At 36.4% G+C, this 22,901-nt stretch overlaps 1 protein-coding gene across 2 annotated transcripts in view; it reads left to right on the forward strand.

Moving 5' to 3' along the window:
• Positions 1–22,901, forward strand: part of MIGA1 (mitoguardin 1) — an 83,036-nt gene that overhangs the window by 11,279 nt on the left and 48,856 nt on the right. For both annotated transcript variants that reach the window (XM_058538357.1, XM_058538358.1), the window contains exons 3-7: positions 11,276–11,453; positions 13,163–13,299; positions 13,974–14,100; positions 16,996–17,129; positions 17,897–18,020. In XM_058538357.1, the coding sequence (XP_058394340.1) occupies positions 11,276–11,453; positions 13,163–13,299; positions 13,974–14,100; positions 16,996–17,129; positions 17,897–18,020 (700 nt within the window). The remainder of the gene's footprint in view (positions 1–11,275; positions 11,454–13,162; positions 13,300–13,973; positions 14,101–16,995; positions 17,130–17,896; positions 18,021–22,901) is intronic.

Raw genomic sequence — 22,901 nt, forward strand, 5'->3', positions numbered from 1 at the left:
CATTTAATCTAAGAAGAATTTTTTTTTGATAATAGGTTCATGACATTTTATAAAATTTAAAGGAAAGTAAGGTGTTCTTAATAATAGTGCCGTTTTTAGAATTTATTTTATTATTGGATCTTTAGCATCCAAATTCAAGGAACTGTTGCGTTTTTTTCCCCCAAATCTCATTTGGTTGCTGTGAGCAGTGGAGAGGGAAAAATGGAGAAATGGAAAGAAATAAAAATTTGGTAATGCCTGTAATAGAGACATTACTGAAGAGAATAATCCTTATAGTTCGTGAAGGAAAAAATCTGAGGCAGTACTGGAATGTTCCAATTTTTCATGATAGTTTTGGAGGAATTTAAATGGACTTGGAAGAAATGTAGAATAAGAATAGTTTTAAATTTTTTGTTAGATCACAGTCACCGAGGCCAAATGCTAATGGCAAGTGGAAGTAAATCATTTCTGGTATACCAGAAAATGAGCAATGCTTTTGGATTCATGTGTAGAACCAAGATGTTATTTTTTTATTTATTTATTTTTTGTGAGGAGGACTAGCCCTGAGCTAACATCTGATGCCAATCCTCCCCTTTTTCTTGAGGAAGATTGGCCCTGCGCTAACATCCGTGCCCATCTTCCTCTACTTTATATGGGACGCCACCAGAGCATGGCTTAACACGCGGTGCGTCGCTGTGCACCCGGGATCTGAACCTGCGAACCCCGGGCCGCTGCAGCAGAGTACGCGCACTTAACCTCTTGCGCCACCGGGCTGGCCCAAGATGTTATTTTTTTTAAAACAGCTCTATTGAGGTATAATTGACACACATTAAACTGTACATATTTAAAGTATACAATTTGAGTTTTGATGTATGTTTGTATATACCCATGAAATCCTTGCCACAATGATAGGGTAATTGGGTAATGAACATATCCATGATCTTCAGAAGTTTCTCATCCTCCTTTGTAATCTCTCACTTTGCACCTTCCTGTCCGTCTTCCCGCCCCTACTTTTCCTCAGGCAAACTGATCTGATTTTTGTGACTATAGATTAGTTAGAATTTTCTAAAATTTTATATAAGTGGTATCATACAATATAAATGGAATTATACAATATGTATGTCTTTTGTCTGGCTTTTTTCACTCAGCCTAACTATTTTGAAATATATACATGTTGTTGTGTGTTTCAATTCTTTTTCATTGCTGAATAGTATTCCATTGTATAGATATACCACAGTTTGTTCACCTATTCCCCTGTTGACATTTGTGTTTCCTGTTTTTTTTTTTTTTTAATTATAAATGAAATTGCTAAGAACATTTCTGTACAAGTCTTTGTATGTGCTTTAATTTCTCTTGGGTAAATACTTAGAAGTGGAAAGGCTGAATCATAAGGTAGATATATGGTTAATTTTTTAAGAAAATGCCAGACTTGGTCTGAAGTGGTTGTACCATTGATATGGCCAGTCTTTTTAATTTTAGTCATTCTAATATAGATGTATAGTGGAATTTCATTGTGGTTTTAATTTGCATTTCCCTTATGATCAGTAACGTTAAACATGCTTTCATGTGCTTATTTAACGTCCGTATATCTTCTTTGTTGATATATCTGTTCAAAGCTTTTGCCCATTTTTTAATTGGGCTTTTTGTTTTCTTAAGTTTTGAGAGTTCTTTACATGCCCTACGTACAATTCTTTTATCAGATATGTGATTTGCAACTATTTTCTCCTAGTCTGTGGATTGTCTTTTCATTCTCTTAACATTGTCTTTTAAAGAGCAGAAGTTTTTTTTTTTTTTGTGAGGAAGATTGACCCTGAGCTAACATCTGCCAATCTGCCTCTTTTTGCTGAGGAAAACTGGCCCTGGGCTAACATCCGTGCCCATCTTTCTCTACTTTATATGGGACGCCGCCACAGCATGGCTTGACAAGTGGTGCGTCGGTGCGCGCCCAGGATCCGAACTGGGGAACCCCGGGCCGCCACAGCGGAGTGCGCACACTTAACCGCTTGCACCACCGCGCGGCCCCAAGAGCAGAAGTTTTTAATTCTGGAGTCTAATTTGTCAACTTGTTTTTTTTTTAATGGATCAGGCTTTTGGTGTCATCTCAAAGACATATTTGCCTCACAAAGACCACAAAGATTTTTTTCCTATGCTTTTTTCTAGAACTTTTATAATTTTAGGTTTTATGTTTAGGTCTATGATCCATGAATTAATTATTATATATGGAGTGAAGTATAGATTGAATTTCCATTTTATTGCATATTGATAACCAGCTTTTTCCAGCACCAGTTGTTGGAAAGACTATCCTTTCTCCACTGAATTGCCTTTGCACCTTTGCCAAAAATCAGTCATCGGTATATGTGTGGGTCTATTTCTGTATTCTCTTCTGTTCCATTGATCTGTTTGTCTCTCTTTATGTCAATATGACACTGTCTTTTTTATTGTAGCTTTAAAATAAGTCTTGAAATCAGGTAGTGTTAGTCTTCTTTGTTTTTCTTTTTCAAAATTGTTTTGATTATTCTAGATCCTTTTCATTTCCATATGGATTTTAGAATCAGCTATCAGTTTCTACTCCCCCTCAAAAGAGCTTCCTAGGATTGTCACTGGGATTGCATTGAATCTATGGATCAGTTTGGGAACAACTGACATCTTTATTGAGTCTTTCAACCCATAAATGTGTTACATCTCTCTATATGTTTAGGTTTTCTTTCTTTTCCCTCAACAGTGTTTGCTAGTTTTCAGGGTACGTGTCTTTCACATCTTTTGTCATATTTATTCCATATTTCATATTTTATGATGCTATTGTAAATGGTATTTTAAAAATTTCAATTTCTGTTTATTTCTTACTAGTATATGAAAATACAGGTTTTTGTATATTGATCTTATATCTTACAACTTTATTAAACTCACTTATTCTAGTAGCTTTGTGTAAGTATCATAGAATTTTTCTACATAGTTGATAGTGTTTTTATTTATTTATTTATTCTTTTCCCCCAAAGCCCCAGTAGATAGTTGTATGTCATAGTTGCACAGCCTTCTAGTTGCTGTATGTGGGACGCGGCCTCAGCATGGCTGGAGAAGCAGTGCGTCGGTGCGCGCCCGGGATCCGAACCCGGGCCACCAGCAGCGGAGCGCGCGCACTTAACCACTAAGCCACGGGGCCGGTCCTGATAATGTGTTTTTAAATAGTAATGAATAAGTGTTTTTATTTTATTACATTATAATTGGAAAGTTTATGTTAATTCAATTTTTCATTTTTAAAAATAGTTTTATTACAGAAAATTTTAAGCATATACAATATAGGATAGTGTAATGAGCCCCTGTGTACCTGACACCCAGCGACAACAGTTATCAGCGCGTGGGCAGTCTTATTTCCTCTGTTTTTCTACCCTCTCCCTCCCCACACTGGATTCTTTTGAGGCAAATCCAATACATCATATTATTTCATCCATAAATATTTCATTTTAGATCTCATTTCTTAAAATACAACCACCACAATAACATTATATCCCTCCGAACAATACTAATTCCTTAATATTATCAGTATCCAGTTAGTGCTTACATTTCTCTTATTTTCCTATGAATATTTTTCATTTTGGTTTTGTTTGTTGGAATCGAGATATCTTTTAAATTTCTTAGGTGTCTTTCAAGTCTTAGGTCTCTCTTAACCTGTAGCCTCCCCCTCTATCTTTGTTTTGTTTTGTTTTGTTTTTAGCTTTGCTTTTACCTTCTGTGGAAGAAACCACATTCTTTGTTGTGAAAGAAACCAGGTTCTTTGTTGTGACAGGATAATCCTCATTATATTCTCTCTCCACTGTATTTTCTATGACTTTATAGGTTAGACTATCAATCAGATTCAGTTTGTTTTTTGGCAAAGCTAAATCATAAGAAGTACATAATGTCTGTCTGGCTCTCTTTTTGTGATGTTAGTAGTCTTTGATGATTATTATTGGATGTGCTAATTCAAGAGGTTGCAAAATGGTGACATCATTCTGTATTTCCTTATTAATTTATTAGCTAGAATCTCTCTATAAAGGGAAACTTTTCATCATTAACTGTTTGGTTACCCTGATGCAGTTTGCATAGAAAAGGCAGAATAATTGCTTCTTTCCTTTTTATTGACCAGATTTTAAAATAATGAGATTGTTCCCTAGCATTTTTCAGAGCTGATCAAGGAAGGTTTTAAAAAAATCATCTTGATCTCATGGATTTAGTCATATTTGATGTTTTAAATCATTACCTTTATTTATCCTTATTTATGCTCAAATTAACTCATTTTTGGCCAGTGAAAGCCTATTCAAGTTGGTTCCTTAGTGCTTTAGACACAGCCCTGTTGATAGCTTCCTTGCTGTCTGGTATGAGAAGATGTTATAGGCTCATCTCATACTTTTCATGCCCCCTACCTGGAATCAGCCACTTCTGCAAGGAACTCTTTAGTATAAAATCATATTTAAAGACAACAAACTGTGCACTGTGGGTCAGTTCAGTTTAAATTTAATAGTCATGGGAAGGAAAACAATCCAGTCATAAAATTCTTCCAAAAGTTCATTAGTTTGAATTAATTGGATTAGCAGCTGTGTTGATACAGCTTTATTTTCTAAAAACTTTATTTTTAAGTAATTATAGATTCACAAGAAGTTGCAAAAATAGTACAGAGAGGCCCAATAATTTATTGTAGTATTCAGTGATATGTATGGATGTACCACAGTTTGTTAACTATTCACTTTTTGAGGGACATTTTGGTTGTTTCCAGTTTTTGGTTATTATAAATAAAGCTGCCATGAACATTTGTGTACAAGTTTGTGTGTGGACACAAGTTTTCATTTTTCTGGGATAATGGCGCAGGAATGAGACTGCTGGGTCATAAGGTAAGTGGATGTTTAGTTTAGTTTAGTTTTTTTTTTTTTTTTTTTTTGGTGAGGAAGATTGGCCCTGAGCTAACATCCGTGGCCATCTTCCTCTATTTTGTATGTGGGTCACCACCACAGCATGGCTTGATGAGCTGCACGTAGGTCCGTGCCCAGGATCCGAACCTGTGAACCCCGGGCCACTGAAGCGGAGCATGGGAACTTAACCACTACGTCACCGGGCCAGCCCATGGATGTTTACTTTTTAAGGAAATTGCCAAATTATTTTTCAGAGTGGCTGTCCCATTTTAAATTCCCACCGGCTATGTATGAGAGATCATCTCCATATCCTCACCAACATTTGATATTGTCACTTAAAACAATTTTTTTAGCTTTTCCAATATTGTAGTAGTATGTCACTTTAGACTTCATTTACACTTCTCTATTGGCTGATGATGTTGCACGTCTTTTTGTGTGTGTGTGTGTGTGTGTGTGATCTGTATATCATTTTCTATGAAATGAAATGCCTCTTCATGTCCTTTGCCTGTTTTCTAATTGGATGATTTGTTTTTTTACTGTTGAATTTTGAGAGTTCTTTATGTATTCTAGATATGAGTTCTTTGTCAGATAGGTGGTTTGCAAATATTTTCTCCTCGTCTGTAGCCTGTTAATAGAGTGTGTCAGAGATTTATCTAATTTTTTTTGAAAGAATTTTATCAAGAGTTGTAAAAATTGTATGTAGAATTCCCGTATACTCTTCACCTAGTTTTCCTTAATATATACATCTATCATAACTCTAGTACAATCACTAAAACTAAGAAATTAGCATTGGCATAGTATTCTTAACTGCATTATAGACTTTATTTAATTATTTAGATTTCAGTGGTTTTTTTCCCCTTATGTCCTTCAGGATCTAGTCCAGGATACCACGTTGCATTTGTCAAGTCTCCTTAGTCTTCAGTCTGTGACAGTTCCTTCAGTCTTTTCTTGGCTTTCATGACTTGACACTTTTCTCAAGAGTACAGATTAGATATTTTATAGAATGTCCCTCAGTTGAATTCATCTGATCTATTCTCAGGATTAGATTGAGGTTACACATTTTTGACAAGATACCACCACACTGCATTATATCAGGGATACATGATGTATATGTGTCTTGTTATTGGTGATGTTAACTTTGATTGCTTGCTTAAAGTTTTTCCTCTTTGTAAATAAGTTTGGAGGCAGATACTTTGAGACTATGTAAATATCTTGTTTCTCCTCAAACTTTTGTCCATTAATTTTAGCACTTAGTAGCAAATCTTGTCTTCAGCAGTTATTACTCTGGCATTTATTGGTGATTTTCTATTTCCCTCATTCCTTCTACACTTATTGTTTAGAATTGTTCTGTAAGAAAGAGTTGTCCCTTCTCCCCCTTTTATTTATTTGTTCAATTATTTATATCATTTTGGACATTTATTTTATTCTTTGGGTAATCCAATACTATTGTTATTTATTTTGTTGCTCAAATTGTTCCCTTTTTGGCTGTTGGAAGCTCTTTCAAGTTGGCTTCTGTGCCCTTTTCACATGTCTGACATGCCCTCTTTTTTCCCCAGTCCTGGAATCACTCACTTCTCCAGGGAGCCTTGGCTCTCTTTAGTCTCCATATTTAGTTCTCTTTAGTCTCTGGCATTTAGAAACTAAGATCTGGGTGCGAGGTATGTGCATTGCTACTGAGATGTCGCTGTTTCTAGGCACTCTTAGGAGACAGAGCTAGGAAATGTGTCAATGCGTACTAGTCTATGTATTCACACACAACTGTATTTCCGAATCTGTCTATCCATATATATATTAAAAAGAAAAAACAAAACATGGGTTCATATTGATTCTTCTGACGTCCATCAGGTTTCATTGTATCATTCCTGCTTTGCTCATGTGTAACTTCTTTCTCCATCACTGAGACCCCTGCCTCTCATTATCTATAATATACTATCCACAGTGTATTTACTTACTACAAGATCTAGTATATGCGTAAAGTAGCTTCAGAATTGCTACCCCAATAGCCCTTTGAGAAACAAATTTACCAGCTAGATTACAGTGTTTGTGTATCATTCTTTTGTCTTTAGCCCTACAGTCTCCTGTCCAAACACTGTTACGTAGGTCAGCCCCTTTCTTTCCCATCCTCTTAAGGGTGCTTATGTCCTTCATTTCTAACAGTCTGAATTTTTTGTCACACTCTGCAATCCATTTTGGGTTTCCCCCACATCCTGGTTGATTTTTTAAAATTTACATATAACGCAATTTGCACTTCATTGTGCACAGTTCTGTGGGTTTTGACAAATGTATAGAGTCATGAATCCATCACCACAGTACCAAACAGAATGGTTCCATCACTGCCAAAATTCTCTTATGCTGCCCCTTTGTAGTCACCTCCTTATCCCGTAACCCCTGGCTACAATTGATCTATTTTCTGTCCCTGTAATTTTGCCTTTACCAGAATGTCATATATATGGAATTATACAGTATATACTCTTTTGGAATTGGCTTCTTTCACTTAGCATAATGCATTTCACATTCATTCACATTGTTGTGTGTCTGAATAGTTTGTCCTCCTTTTTTTTTTTTATGAGGAAGATTAGCCCTGAGCTAACATCTGTTGCCAGTCTTCCTCTTTTTGCTGAGGAAGACTGGCCCTGGGCTAACATCCGTGCCTATCTTCCTCTACTTTATATGGATGCCACCACAGCATGGCTTGATAAGCAGTGCACTGGTGAACCCCAGGCCACCCAGGTGGAGTGCACAAACTTAACCGCTATGCCACCAGGCTGGCCCCAGTTTGTCCCTTTTGATTGCTGAGTAGTGTTCCATTGTATGGATGTACCACAGTTTGTTTATCCATTCATCTGTTGAAGGATATCCAGATTATTCCTGTTTTTTTGGTGATTATGAGGTTTTGTAGATTTTCTCCCATATTTTCTTCTAGAAATTTTTCCTTGAATTTCCTTTTTACCTTTGACAAAAATAGGTTGACTATATTGACAAAAATAGGTTGACTGTGTTTGTGCAGGTTTATTTCTGAACTCTCTGTTCCGTTGTGTTAATCTGTATGTCTATTCTTTCACCAAGACCACACTGTTTTAATTATTGTAGCTTTATAGTTGTCTTGAAATTGGCTAGTATGAGTTCTCCAACTTTGTTCTTTTTCAAAGTTATTTTGGCTACTCTAAGTTCCTTTGCCGTTCCTTAAATTTTTTTAGAACAAGCTATCAATATCTACAAAAAATTTTGGTGAGATTTTGGTTAGGATTATGTTGTTTCTGTAGATCAAGTTGGAGAGAAATGACCTTTTACAATCCACAAACATGATGTATCTCTCCTTTTATCTTTGTTGATTTCTTTCATCAGTGTTTTGTTGTTAACTAGCACAGGTTTTGTTAGATTTATCTCTAAGTAAAGGTTTTCTTGATGCTATTATAAATAGTGTTGCTTTTTAAATTTCAAATTCCAGTTGCTTATTGCTATCATTGACTTTGTAGCTATTTACCTACTAGATGTAGGGGTTTTTTTTGGTAGATTCTTTGGGATTTCCTATGTAGACAATCATGTCAACTGCAAATAGAGGCAGTTTTACTTCTTCCTTTCCAATATCTATTCCTTTTGTTCTTTTTTGCACTGGCTAGTACTTCTAATATGATGTTGGTAAAAAGACAGTTTTGCCTTGTGACTGACTGTATGGGGAAAGATTTAGTCTTTCACCATTAAGTATGATATTAACTGTATGTTTTTTATAGATGCCCTTTATCAGACTAAGGAATTTCCCCTTTGCATGAGTTTCCTGGAGTTGCCATAACATATTACCACAAACTTGGTGGCTCAAAACGACAGAAATTTATTCTTTTACGGTTATGGAGGCTGAAATTAAGATGCAGCAGAGCCACACTGCTTCAGAAGGTTCTAGAGGAGAGTCTTTCCTTACCTCTTCCAGTTTGTGGTGGCTCCAGGCATTCCGTGGCTGTGGCAGCCTAACTTTCATCTCTGTCTCCCTCTTCACATGGTCTTCTCCTTTGTGTCTCTGTGCGTCCTTTTCTGTCTCTTATAAAGACTTCTCCCATTGGATTCGGGGTCCCCCTAATCCAGTATGCTCTCATCTTGATTCTTACCTTAATTACATTGGTAAAGACCTTATTTCCAAATAAGGTCACATTCTGATGTTCAAGGTGGACATGAATTTTGGGGAGGATATTATTTAACCCAGTACACCTGTTCCTAATTTGCTGAGAGTTTTTTTTTTTTTTAATCTATAAGTGGATGTTGAATATTTTCAAATGTTCTTTTTGAATCTATTGAGATTATATTATGGCTTTTCTTCTTTAGTTTGTTTTGGTTCATTTTTGAATGTTGAACCTGATTTGCATTCCTAGGATACACACAACTTGGTCATATATATTATTCTTTTTATATATTGCTGGATTCTATTTGTTAAGATTTTGTGAAGGATTTCTGCATCTATCAATGAAAGATATTAATCTGTAGGGGTTTTTTTGTTAATGTCTTTGTCTGCTTTTGATATTAATAGTAATGCTGGCTTTATAAAATGATCGAGAAGTATTCCTTCTTTGTATGGAACTGGTGTTTCTTCCTTAAATATTTGGTAGAATTTGGCTTATAGTTTTCTCTGTTAGAAGGTTTTAACTACATGTTCAATTTCTTTACATAGCTATTTCTTCCTGAGTGAGTTTTGATAGTTTCTGTCTTTCAAGGAATTGGTCCATTTCATTTAAGTTGTTTAATTTATGGGCATAGAGTTTTTTTATCCTTTTCATATCTGCGAGGTCTATAGTGATGACCCCTCTTTCATTTCTTATCTTGGTAGTATGTGTCTTTTCTCTCTCTCTCTCTTTTTTTTTTTTTTTTTGATTAGACTGGCTAGAGGTTTGTCAGTTTTATTGATTTTTTTTTTAAACCAGCTCTTGATTTTATTGATTTTGTTTTCCATTTCGTTGATTTCTCTTTAGTCTTTATTATTTCCTATCTTCTGCTTGCTTTGGATTGGTTTTGCTCCTTTTTTTCTAGTTTCTTAAGGTGAAATCTCAGATTATGGATTTGATACCTTTCTTCTTTTCTTAATATAAGCGTTTAATGGTGTAAATTTCTCTGTGAAGTTAAAGCTACATCCCACAGTTTAAGGCCTTTGTTCCTTTGTGGGGACAGAGGAGGAAGGTACTGATGCAGTTCATGCCTGTCCACAGAAACTGCTGTATCGCTACCCCAGTTCAGTACCGTTAGGGAGACATTCTTAGGACTCTTGCAGTCTTTTTCTGTGAGTGCCTGGTGGAATTTGTGAAGATAAAATCTGCAAAAACTGTGGATTACCCCTACATTAGCAGGAACCCCCTCCCCAGGGGGGGCCTGTGTACCCCTTTCTCACCAATATACACTCAGTCTCCACCAGTTTACCAGCCACCCCAGCTAAACTCTTCTTACTGATATCCTACTGTGTTTTGTCCCCTATGCCAGTATTCATGTCTCATCTCTTCCTGCAAATACCCCTGTTTTCTTAGTTTCGGAGCCAGTTGATGATCCTCCTGCCTAAGCATTCTGATGGGTTCAGGACAAATTGAGAACCTCTCATTCGTCAGCTTTTTGTTCTGAGATTGAAAGTGACACCCTTTCTAGCTCTCTGCATCCCTAAGCCTGTAGCTTTATTTTAGAGCTTTTCTGTATTTTGGGTGATAGTGTCTGTCACCCAAGAGAAAGTTAATTACCTCTTGCTCTGATGTTAGTACTTAGTACATGCTTATATTATTGTATTTATCACACTATACTGCCATTATTTGTGACTTGGTCTCTACTATTACCACACTGCTTGAGGGAAGCAAGATCTGTATCCTCTGTATACCTGGTGCTTCCTGATCAATGGAGGGCATTGAATATATGCTTATTGAATAGAATTACAAGAAGATTTTAATTTTAATTTTCATAGCACAGTCCTGGTACATTGTAAGATGCTGAATAAATATTTGTTGGTTAATTCACGAATAAAAGGGCTTATTCAGAAGGTACTTAGAAATTGAGTTAATTTATGTTTGCCCAAAATTCTAGATAGTTAAAAAAATTGGTTCATTTTAAAAGTCTGATTAGTCATTCCTGTAAACCTTGTTAGGATTCAGACAGAAGATTCAGTTGCATGAATTAATCGTTAGTTGTTCAACAGATATTAATGGGGTTGAATTATTTTGTGCTCCCGTTGACTTTTTGGGTAGTATTGTTTACCTGAGAACTTCAGAGCATTGGGTAATAAATTACTACTTTTTCTTTTTAATTCAAATTGGGCTAACCATCATTGGAAGAGTGAAATATTATCTTGGTAGTATTTAGAACTAGGTCAGTTTAAGAATAGTTTTAGTTCTTATGTCTTTCTTTTAAGTGAACAAAGAAAAGACATTTTTTCAATCTAACTACATCTTTTCCAGATCAAATTTTCACCGGTAGCTAAAAAGTTGTTTGTGGTAACTGCAGTGAGTGCTGTATCTGTAATTTTTCTGGCCCATCACTTTAAAAGAAGACGTGGAAAGAAGAAAGGAAAAGTATTACCATGGGAACCAGAGCACCTCATACTTGAATACACTAAAAGAGCAGCATCAGACAAAGGTGTGTAGAAATGGAGGAATTAGGTCCACAAAGGAAATTTTGTATGTCAATCGTAACTAAAGTGCAGTGATTTTATGTATTTTAGTCTCCAAAATTTCCTTCCTTAATATTTAACTCATAAGTAATACAGATTAATTTTAGAGAGATTAGAAAATACAGATAAGCAAAGAGAAAAAAATTAAGTCACTTGAAATTCTGCTACCCAGAAATAACTACTGATAATATTTATATTTGCATTTAAAGATCCTGTTGAGGCATAAAATTTTACATTATATACAAGTAAATTATTTATATATGTTAAGTAAAATTCTGATCATACCTTTTGTAACCTGCTTTTAAAATATTTAACAATATGTAAGAATGTCTTTCCAGGTCAGTAAAGATGCCTCTATGCTGTCATTTTTAATGCATACTTAGTGTTAAATTTAGTGTACAAATGTACCCTAATTTATTTAACCAGTTCCCTATTATTCCCTTTAGGATGTTTTTCTTGCTTTGCATATGCTTGTCTGATTATTTTCTTGGTATATAAAGTTCTAGAAGTAGAATTGCTGGCCTTTAAAAGATCTATAGTTTTTGTTAGAGATATAGTACGTTTTGCCAAATTGTATCAATAAAAATAATTTTTTGGGGCCGCCTTGGTGGCATAGTGGTTGGGTTCTCATGCTCCACTTCCATGGCGCAGGGTTCGCAGGTTCAGATCTCAGGCACGGACCTACATACCACTTATGAAGCCATGCTGTGGGAGGCATCCCACATATAAAGTGGAGGAAGATGGGCACGGATGTTAGCCCAGGGCCAATCTTCCTCAGCAAAAAGAGGATTGGCAACAGATGTTAGCTCAGAGTTAATCTTCCTCACCAAAATAAAAAAAAAATAATTTCTTGAGTATACTGGATTTCTTACTTTTTTAATTCTTTATTATTTTTAAATTTATTATTTAATGTATCCTATGCTTTTGTGATTTGTTAGTCCAGCAAATAATGAATGACAATTTTGTGCCAAGTACAGTGAACATTACAACAATAATGATGGCTTTAACTTACTGAGATTTTATTAGATCTCAGGTGCAGTGCTACATGCTGTATATTCACTGTGTTATTTAATCTTTATAGCAATTCTATGAATTAGAACTATAATCCTATGTTATTGTTCCCATTTTATACATAAGAAAATTGAGATATGGGAAAGTTAAGTGACTTACTCAAGTTCATATAACTAGTAAGTGCCAGAATTTGAATCGAGGAGTGTCTTAACTGCTGTATTAAGATAAACTAAGATACAACATCTGTCTGAGATGAATGGAAAGATGGTTAGGGGAGACAGACGTATCCAAAACTAATTACAGTGTAATGCGATATGGATAAGTTTAGAGGTGATTCAGGAAAGGAAGTGCTTATATTTTGTTAAATTTATAATTTGAAGGTTCATAGTTGCAAGTATTTTTATACTGATTACAGTAGGCCATTCAAATATTGCCCTGATTAATTAGATGAATGTTTTAATCTTCATTTCAGAAGCAGATTTTAGCCGTGTTAAAAACATTTTATAGAGATGTAGATTTTAATAATGGTGTACATTTAATAATTCCCACAATTGAATGAAATGTATTTTAAAATCAGTTTCCTGAATAAATATAATATAAACTGAAATTTTACCTGAAATTTATCATTGGAGTTATTGATACTTTTAATATGTTTGTTTGATAGGTTCAAGTTGTTCCAGTAGTAGACAGAATTTGACATTATCTTTAAGTTCTGCCAAAGAGAAAGGCCCTCAGTCTTGTAACTATGCTAATGGAGGACTTTTCAGTAAACACTCAGGTTCTGCACAGAGTTTGACCTCCGTAAGTAAAGAAAAAATTTTGTCATTTTTCTTGTAAGGTTGTTTATATATCCATTGTTATCTATTGGTTCAAATGTCATGCAATTATAGATCCTCTTAGTATGGACAGAACCCTAAGAAAACTGGTTGCGCCTGTTTTCTTCAGGCAAATGGAAGTGTGGGCTTAGATTTCCCAAAAGAGAAGGAACTGGAGTTAGAGACTTGGGAGACGTCTGCACAGAGGTGACTGAAATAATGGGCTTGGTGGATCTTGCTAGAGAAGGGAAGATGATAGAGGCTTTTCAATTTTAGTTATCATTTAGCAGAGAATCAGCATTGTAATAAATTTTAAAAGGAAAATAAGCTAGTTAAATAAAAGTAGTTGTGGATAAAATTTATAAGTAAATACTTAATAACAACACTATAAAAATAACTGCTTGATTTTTTAATGGAAATAACTGATTTATGTTCAAAATATTATTCTACTTGTGTATTTTTGAACAAAGGCTCAGAATACTTAGGGTCTTACGACTCCCAAGTTTGATTAAATATGATCAGATTTTTTTCTTCAGGTAGAAATTACATGTTTTGTTTTACCAGGAATAAGATTTATATAAATAATTTGTAAGTATGACAGATCACAAAATACTATCACAAAAGATATTTTGAAGTAACTTCTGTCAATCTTACTTTTAGGTCCAGAGTGTCAATTCTTGTCATAGCTGTGCTTGTGGCAATTCTAATTCCTGGGACAAAGCAGATGAAGATGATATTAAACTTGTTAATATTCCTGTTACCACTCCTGAGAATTTATACTTGATGGGTAGGAGTAACATAATAAAGTTTTAAGATATTGTACTCATATTTGATGTGAAAATAAAGAATGATGAATTGTTCTAAGGGAAGCAACAGTAATTTAAAAATGTTCTTACTGTCTGTTGAAGCTAGTCTATTTAACATAACCTATTGTATTAGTTTCCTGAGGTGCTGTAACGAATTATCACAAACTTGGTGGCTTTAAACAACAGAAATTTATTCTCTCAGAGTTCTGAAAGCCAGAAGTCTGAAATCATTATCACTGGGCTGAAATCAAGGTGTCATTAGCGCCATGCTCCCTCTGGAGGCTTAGAGGAGAATCCATTCCTTGCCTTTTCCAGCTTCTGGTGGCTTCTGGATGACTCCAATCTCTGCCTTCCTCTTCATATCAGCTTCTCCTCTGTGTATATCAAATCTCCCTCTGCCTCTCTAAGGATGGTTGTGATTGGATTTAGGGCCCATCAGATAATCTAGGATAATCTCCCCATGTTGAGATCCTTAATTTAATCACACCTGTAAATGTAAGGTGGCATTTCCAAGTTCCAGAGACTAGGGCCTGATATCTTTGGGTGGCCATTATTCAGTTTATTACACTCACCTAACCTAATCTGTTGACTCTTATATAATGAATCTTATATAAAGAATCTACTTAATCTATTTTATCTAGCTGTCATTTGTATTCTTCTTATCCAGAAAAGATGTTAAGTAGAAAGAAGGCCTATGTTTTACATCTCAGTATTCCTCTTGGCTTGACCACGAGCATATCTGGAAAGTCTCACTGGAGCCCAGAAAGAGAACCAAAGAATTTAACACTGAATCAAATACTTTTTCAAATGCTTTTTCCTATTCTTCTCTATTCTGTTTCAGGCTATATTCCTTTTATTGGAAATGCATAATAATTAAAAAACAAAACCAAAAAATCTTGATGTAGCCCTAGTCAATGAGCAGTAAAGGGGATGATGACTTGGCAGAAGGACTGTGTGTCTCTGAATGCACTCCCACACTCTAGAGTGGTAAAGAGTATATCATCTCCAGTGGTATCCCAATAGGTACTCCTGCCCGTGGGGAAAGATGTGAAGTCGTTCTTTTGCCACCTTTTCCAAAGATATCCAGAGAATTAAGCTCATTATGCTTCTAGATTATTCTAACTATGGGTAGTAAATCTACACTCACAGCTTCTGTTGGAATACTGAGAGTTAGAACTGAAGAGAAATCGAGTGAAACTAGAGAAGCTGCAGGGAGACTCAGTGTTACAGAGGTAGGATTGGTAGGAGCCTTGTGGATTACCTGATCACCCTCCAGTTGTTTCAGTTCCTTTACAAGATGGATGACATAAAAAAAAAGAGTAGTGACATGTTTGAATTCCTGTTACAGAACTGATGATATGTGATAATTTGGGCCATGTTCTGCAGTCATGTGAGACACAGTAGTTCCTGAGAGGCAACTTTTGTCTTTGGACAACTCTGCTAGTAGATAATTCTTCCTTATGTTTAGCCAAGATAATCAGGTGCATGGAGAGTGGATGGAGTGAGAAAAGGATGATGGAATTAGAATTGTATAGCTTGGAGAAAGGAGAGTAGATAGTGATATAATTGACCTTTAAATGCATACATTTTTTAGAAGTTAGATCTAGGCAGCAATCCTTTGCTATAGAAAATTAAACAAGAAGGAAAGTCCTAAATTGCATTTAAAGAACATTGTATTTGTTTAGAGTTGTAGGTTCTCCAGATAATTGAAGAAATGATTTTAGGGGAGAGGTATTCTTTACTATAGCTTAAGAACATCTTGAGAATACCTTGTCCAGATCCTTAAGCAGCTTTTAAAGATCTTTTCCTTTTATATGTCTAGAAAAATTGAAGTTTTGAAATATTTTGGTTTTCTTTGACGTGCGTAATTATTTTGGTTATCCTTTTTTTTTTTTTAATTTGGAGAAAAAGAGACATATATTCACCTATTTTCACGCAAAAGCTTTCTATCAGCAGGGATATGAAATTCCTACTTGGATTGTAACCCTTTATGGATTCTTCCAGTAGTCTTGTAGATTTTTAGCTCTGGCCTAGCAATTTATCTATGTTAATCAACAAGTTATTATAGTGGTTTTAGATACCATTTGGTGGAAAAAAACATAGAAAAGACTTTATTTGAGACTTCTATGCTATTATCTTTCATCTCAGCTTTACTGTCTCCTTCTGAGAATCTTTATAAACCTCATAGCTTCTTTTTTTTTTTTTTTTTTGTGAGGAGGACCAGCCCTGAGCTAACATCCAATGCCAATCCTCCTCTTTTTTTTTTGCTGAGGAAGACTGGCCCTGGGCTAACATCCGTGCCCATCTTCCTCCACTTTATATGGGACGCCGCCACAGCATGGCTTAACAAGCGGTGCGTCAGTGCGTGCCTGGGATCCGAACCGGCGAACCCTGGGCCACCGCAGCAGAGCGCGCGCACTTAACCGCTGGCGCCACCAGCCTGACACCTAAACCTCATAGCTTCTTATCAACTAGTTTCTTCTATTTATTAGTTTTCTCTTTAATTTAGGGGGATGTTTTGAAAGATAGTTGTGTGACTATAAAAATTAGCCATGATTGTTGGCCTTTGATGAATTCATGATATTGTTCTACAAAAATTCCAAGCACCACGTACATTTGAGTTGCATTTTTAAAATAATGAAAATATATTGGTCATTTCTCTCTTTTTGGTTGATTAGAACTTATAGGCCTAGAATATATTGGGAAATTAAGATTCTACTCTGAAATGATGTGAGCATAAAATTATTCTTTAGTGCCAAAATTACAGTCAGACTATGCCATTGATGATAACTGTATGAAAAACACTTCAGACTCAAAATGATTTTATTTTGGCATTGGTTTTTCTTATTTACAATTGTTCTGTTCTGAATTTTTAGGTATGGAATTGTTTGAAGAGGCGTTGCGTCGATGGGAACAAGCTCTAACCTTTCGAAATAGACAGGCTGAAGATGAAGCCTGTGGTTCCATTAAATTGGGTGCAGGAGATGCCATTGCTGAAGAAAGTGTAGATGTAAGGGTGATTTATCTGAGAGTGGTCTTCATAATATTGGAAGAATTGAATCAGTGTACTTGCTTTCTGTGGCATCTAATAGAACCGTTTTGTTTTCTCCCTTGAGATTATGTGGGGGGTATTTCTTATTGGGCTTTTTCTATTCAGTTAATTGTTAAATCCCAAATTTGCAATTCATCATCAAGTTTCCTGGTTTTCCAAGAATATATAGAATTAAGTAGGTATGATTTCTAAAGGAATTTTTAGAAGTCTGTTTTGTGCTTTGGGTTTAATTAAGTGCCATTATATTCATAAAAATCACACAGAGTTACAGTTGGACTGGTACTTATTGGTCATCTAGGCTAGAGATACTCAAACTTGAGCATCATCAGAATCTCTGAAAGGCTTGTTAAAACACAGATTTGGGGACCCCACCCCCAGAGTTTCTAATTCAGTGGGGCTAGGGTAGGTCCTGAGAATTTGCATTTCTAACAAGTTCCCAGATGATATTCATGCTGCTGCTCCAACGACCTTACTTTGAGAGCCCTTGATCTAGTCCAACTCATTAATTTTACAGATAAAGAAATGGAATCCCTGAGAACTAGGATGATTTTGCCAAAGGCACAGCTAGAACCCAGGCCTCCTGACTTCTGTCACAGCACTCTCACCACCCAACAGTTGTTTTTTATATCCCTCACTTTCTCTGCCTTTCATTTAAAAGTAGAAAATGTTTAGAATTTTAACATCAGAATCTAATATTTCTGTGTATACTTTTTCTCTCCTTGTAGGATATTATTAGTACTGAATTTATCCATAAACTTGAAGCTCTGCTGCAAAGAGCATACCGTCTCCAAGAGGAGTTTGAAGCTACCCTGGGAGCATCTGATCCTAATTCTCTTGGCAATGATATTGGTAAGATGGATATTGTCTATGGTTTTTATGAAATGTATGATTTTCTTCTTTTATATTTTTGGAATCATTTGCTCAAGTGTATTAGTATGGTTACGTATTTTTTAGAAAATAGCCAAGAGAAAAAAAGTGATTTTTTTCTTTCAGTTTTATTTTTCAAGTAAACTTAATGCCCTTCAGATATAAATTCAGGTACTTACACAGGTAGGATTGTGGCATTATTTTAATATTACGTTCTAAGTGAAAGAATCCCAAAGTGTTGGAGGGAGGAAAAAAATAAACAATAATATAAAAATGAGACAAAGACACACCACCTCAGAAACATGCATGTAGCTCATGGCATACATTTAAAATACTTAAGTAATTATATTTCCTGGACCCCACTTAATTGCAGAATAGGGTTTTTTTTTTTATTGTGAGGAAGATCAGCCCTGAGCTAACATCCATGCTAATCCTCCTCTTTTTGCTGAGGAAGACTGGCTCTAAGCTAACATCTATTGCCAATCCTCCTCCTTTTTTTTTTCCCAAAGCCCCAATAGATAGTTGTATGTCATAGTTTTACATCCTTCTAGTTGCGGTATGTGGGACGCGGCCTCAGCATGGCCAGACAAGCCGTGCGTCTATGCGTGCCCGGAATCTGAACTCGGGCTGCCAGTAGCGGAGCGCGAGCACTTAACTGCTAAGCCATGGGACTGGCTCCCAGAATAGGTTTTGATATAAGTAGTCAATACATATATTGTATATATACCATTACCTTTGTTTCCTATTTTAAAGAGGAAAGAACTTTGAAGAGACTTAAGTGAAGTCTTCTAAGGAAAAATTGATTAAAATTGCTTCCTTCCATGCCCATCTTCCTCTATTTTATATGGGACGCTGCCACAGCACGGCCTAACAAGTGGTGCATCAGTGCATGCCCGGGATCCGAACCGGCAAACCCCGGGTCGCCATAGCAGAGTGCGTGCACTTAACTGCTTGCGCCACCAGGCCAGCTCCCAAGAAGTGCTAAGTTTTTCCACATTTATTTCTGAACATAAAATACTGAGAGTGGCTGCATTTTGAGACATTTTCATATCTATGTATTTTGAATTTAGGTAAAAGATTTCATTTGTATTAGAATTATGAATTACTGTCTATATGTCATAGTGAGGATTATCTGAATCCTCTTTGCATTAATTTTGGTCTTTGCTTTTTCATACTGTTGTCACCAAAAATTATTCATTAGACTTGAGTATTTTTTATTAGTTTTTGTACTCTTAGCATAGGTGTGATGTTTTGACATATGGAGATTACAGGCCAGAAAAAAGTAGACCATATTCACATCAACAAATAGAATTTGTCAAAGCCTTCTTTTTATGTTTGTTTCTTTCTGCAGTTTCTTTTGTAACTTGTTAGAATGGCATTTAAGATAGTAAGTAGGAGAAAGAATAGAGAGAAGGAATTTTAATAGAATTCAAGTTAAAAATGGGAATGCAACAACTAGAAAAATTAGGAAAGTGGTTAAGTGGCAAGGAAAGCCACAGAGAAAAAGAAGTAGGAAAAAGTGATAAATATAAAGATGGACGAGGAAAAGGGCCCTGAGTCTTTGATGTCTTGTTTTCGGAGTGGAGGCTTTGCCCTCACTGTTCTAATCTTCTCTTGCGGGTTCTTTCTAGCCTCGTGATAAGGACCATGTAGATGTGTAGTTCCTGTACTTGTTAGTCTTGTAATATACATCTCAGGTTTGGTTCTGTTTGACATGCCCACAGTTTGTTTTTCTACTTATTGTAGAGGTTGGCGGAGTCCCGCTCTGATTTCTTTGGGTTCTCAGCTTATGAAGGTCTCTTGGGTACTGCCCAGAGGGTCTGCTTTGGGTTCACGTTGCTTCTGGACAAGAAGCCCCCTAGGCAGATGGCTTAACTTCTGGGGCCTTCAAGTTGTTTCTGAGGAAATTGTTATTAATTTGTAACTGTAAATGGATAGGATTTCTAGAGTGGGACTCATAATCAACCCATATGTTAGGTTAGCTTAGGTTTGGAACAAATTCCTGACCCCGCCTGTGTCTTAACCTGGGCTGTCACTGGCTGTGGCTGGCTGGCTTCTCCCTGCAGCCTAGCAGGGCTGTGGCCTGTTATTGTACTGGAGAGTCCAGTTGCCAAGAAGCTGTTATAGTTTGTTCCTTCTTGGGAGTTGTTTGGATATTGTTCTATTATTGCAAGTTTCCATTTTTGAACTTCTGGATTGAAAGAAGTGAATCTATGACCAAGACTCTAGTAAAGGAGTAGCTTTGTTATGTCTATTACTTGATATTAATCAAAATTGATTAGAAGTCAGTTAACTCTCCTCATTCTCTAAATCCAAATTCATTTTACACATTTAGTTTATGTTACTGAGAGGTGTCTTATAGTTAGTAGTCATGAATAGAGAAAGGCTAACAAATGCCTCCAGGGGCTCAGGGGTGAATTTAAACCAAGTATTGATCTGACTTCAATGAATACAAAACAATAGTTTTGGAATTTGCTTTGTCTTATTTGATAAAGTTAAATTGTTTTTCTCCTGAGAATTCGATAGGTTTTCAAGGCTGGAAGATTTCTTAGCGGTCATGTAATTTGTCTCCTTTCCCCTGCACTTGACATCTAACACACTGTGTGTTACCATGTGCCAGGCCCTTTGCTAAGTCCCATCGTTTCTTCTCTGGATCAGGCACTGTTCTGAGTGAAAATTATCTCACTTAATCCTCACAACAACTTTTATGAGATAAATATACTTATCATCCTCATTTTTCAGATGGGGAAACAGAGGTACAGAGGTATGAAGTAACTTCCCCAGAGTTACATAGCTGTTAAGTGGCAGAACCCAGGTTTGGACCCAGGCAGGCCTGCTTCCGAGTCCATATTCTTAACCACTGTGCTAGATTGCCTCACCACTTATAAGACAGACATCTTCTTTGAATGGGAGGGTTGACTGTGAACTTTCTGTGGCAGAGTTCCCTGTAGGAAACGTGGTCTTGGAGCAGGCAGCCTGGAATCTCCACAGCTGCCGAGGTAAGGAAACTTATTTCTGGTGGGGGTGTAATCTTTTTAGAGTGGTTCTTCCTTTCCTTTAAAAATTTGTCCTTCCTCCATATCCATGTGGGAATCTGCAGTTGACTTGTGTCTTTCCTCTGCTCTCAGGCCCTTCAGGCACTTGGACAGATTTCACTCATTTTGTAGAAGGAAGTTACCAAGGTTTAGTGCAAGAACAAAAGAAATGAACTACTCTACCTCAGGGGCCTAGAGGGAGCGAGCCCAGCTGTGGTCCCTGAATTAGTGTAGTGCTTTAGGGAGTTACTCTGATGGATTACCCTTTCGCCTATATCTGCATGATAACTAAAAGTACAGACTAACTGGGTTCACATCCTGGCTTCACCATTTATTAGGTGTGTGATTAAATAACTTGTCTAAGCCTCAGCTTCTCATCTAAAAGATGGTCTTATAGTACTATTTTATAAAGTAATTATGAGGATTAAATGAAATAGTACATATAAAGTGCTAGGAACAGGGTAATGTTTGTTGGCTTGGAGTTTGGAACTTCTCTGGGACACTCTCAGAAAGACCATTACTTTACCTCTCGGATATTAGGCTATGGGTTTTTTCTTGTTCTTATTCCACCTGCCCAAGCCTGTATTTGCTCATTTCAAGGTAGTCTTTAAAATTTCTGGTCCACTGATACCCTTTTCATGTTTTCCAGTGATGTTATAATTTTCTTCATTAAAATTTGTTTTTCTGTTGTTTTTAATGGGACTTGGGAAGAAGTAGATGCCTATGCTCTGTCTACCGTCTTGAACTAGAAATTCAGGACATTATAATAACAGAATCTAAGGGCCATATTAACTTGCGTAACATTGCTAATACGGAGCTTATGGTTAATTAAAACTTCTAAGCTCTTCTTTATTATTGTAGATTTCTTATTGTGAAGCCACATCTTCCCTCATTTGTTCCCATGCAGTTGTTTTTTGGACCCAAGGTTTAGATATTATATTTATTATTCTTACTAAATTGTCATTTCTGAATCATCATTTTGAATTGTTAAGATAGTTTTAGACTTTGATTTGATATCCCTCTCAGCTTTCTAGCACTTTCTAGTTTGGTTGATTTGGCCTAGTTGGTCATCAGTGCTCTCACTGAAACCATTAACAAAAAGTGCTTAAAGGAAATCTTGTTTTCCTCTACTCACAACACTTCTGACACCAAATGTGTGAGTTTTCCACACCAAGCAACTCCCCGGTTCTCTGTGAATACCAATTGGGTGTCCTACAATTTAATCAATTCTGACAACAACTACCGGGAGTTAGCACAGACCCCACAGGTTAAGGTCTCAGTCCCACAAGACTGCCCTCACTCACATACCAATCGCAAATCCAGGCCTCCCTTACTTCTGACCAACTGTCTATGGATTGGGGGTTCCTACAACTCCCTCCTTGGGCTCAAAGCTCCATAATTTGTTAGAAGTGCTCACAGAGCTCAGGGAAATACTTTACTTACTATTACTGGTTTATTATAAAAGATATGATTCAGCAACAGTCAAATGGAAGAGATGCCTAAGGCAAGGTATGGGGAATGAGCATAGAGCTTTCGTGCCCTCTCCAGACATGCCACCCTTCCAGCACCTCGATGTGTTCACCAAACTGGGAGCTCTCTGAACTCTGTAGTTTAGCATTCTTTTGGAGGCTCCATTATGTAGGCACAATTGATTAAGTCATTGAGCATTGGTGATTAACTTAATCCCTAGCCCCTCTCCCCTCAGGGGTGGAGGTTGGAGATGAGAGTTCCCACCTTCTAATCACATGGTTGGTTCCCTTGGCAACCATCCCCCATCCTCCAAGAGTCACCTTATTAGCATAAACTCTGGTATGGTTGAAAGGGGCTC

Source organism: Diceros bicornis, chromosome 4 (genome assembly GCF_020826845.1).
Source record: "Diceros bicornis minor isolate mBicDic1 chromosome 4, mDicBic1.mat.cur, whole genome shotgun sequence".
Classification (NCBI taxonomy): Eukaryota; Metazoa; Chordata; class Mammalia; order Perissodactyla; family Rhinocerotidae; genus Diceros; species Diceros bicornis.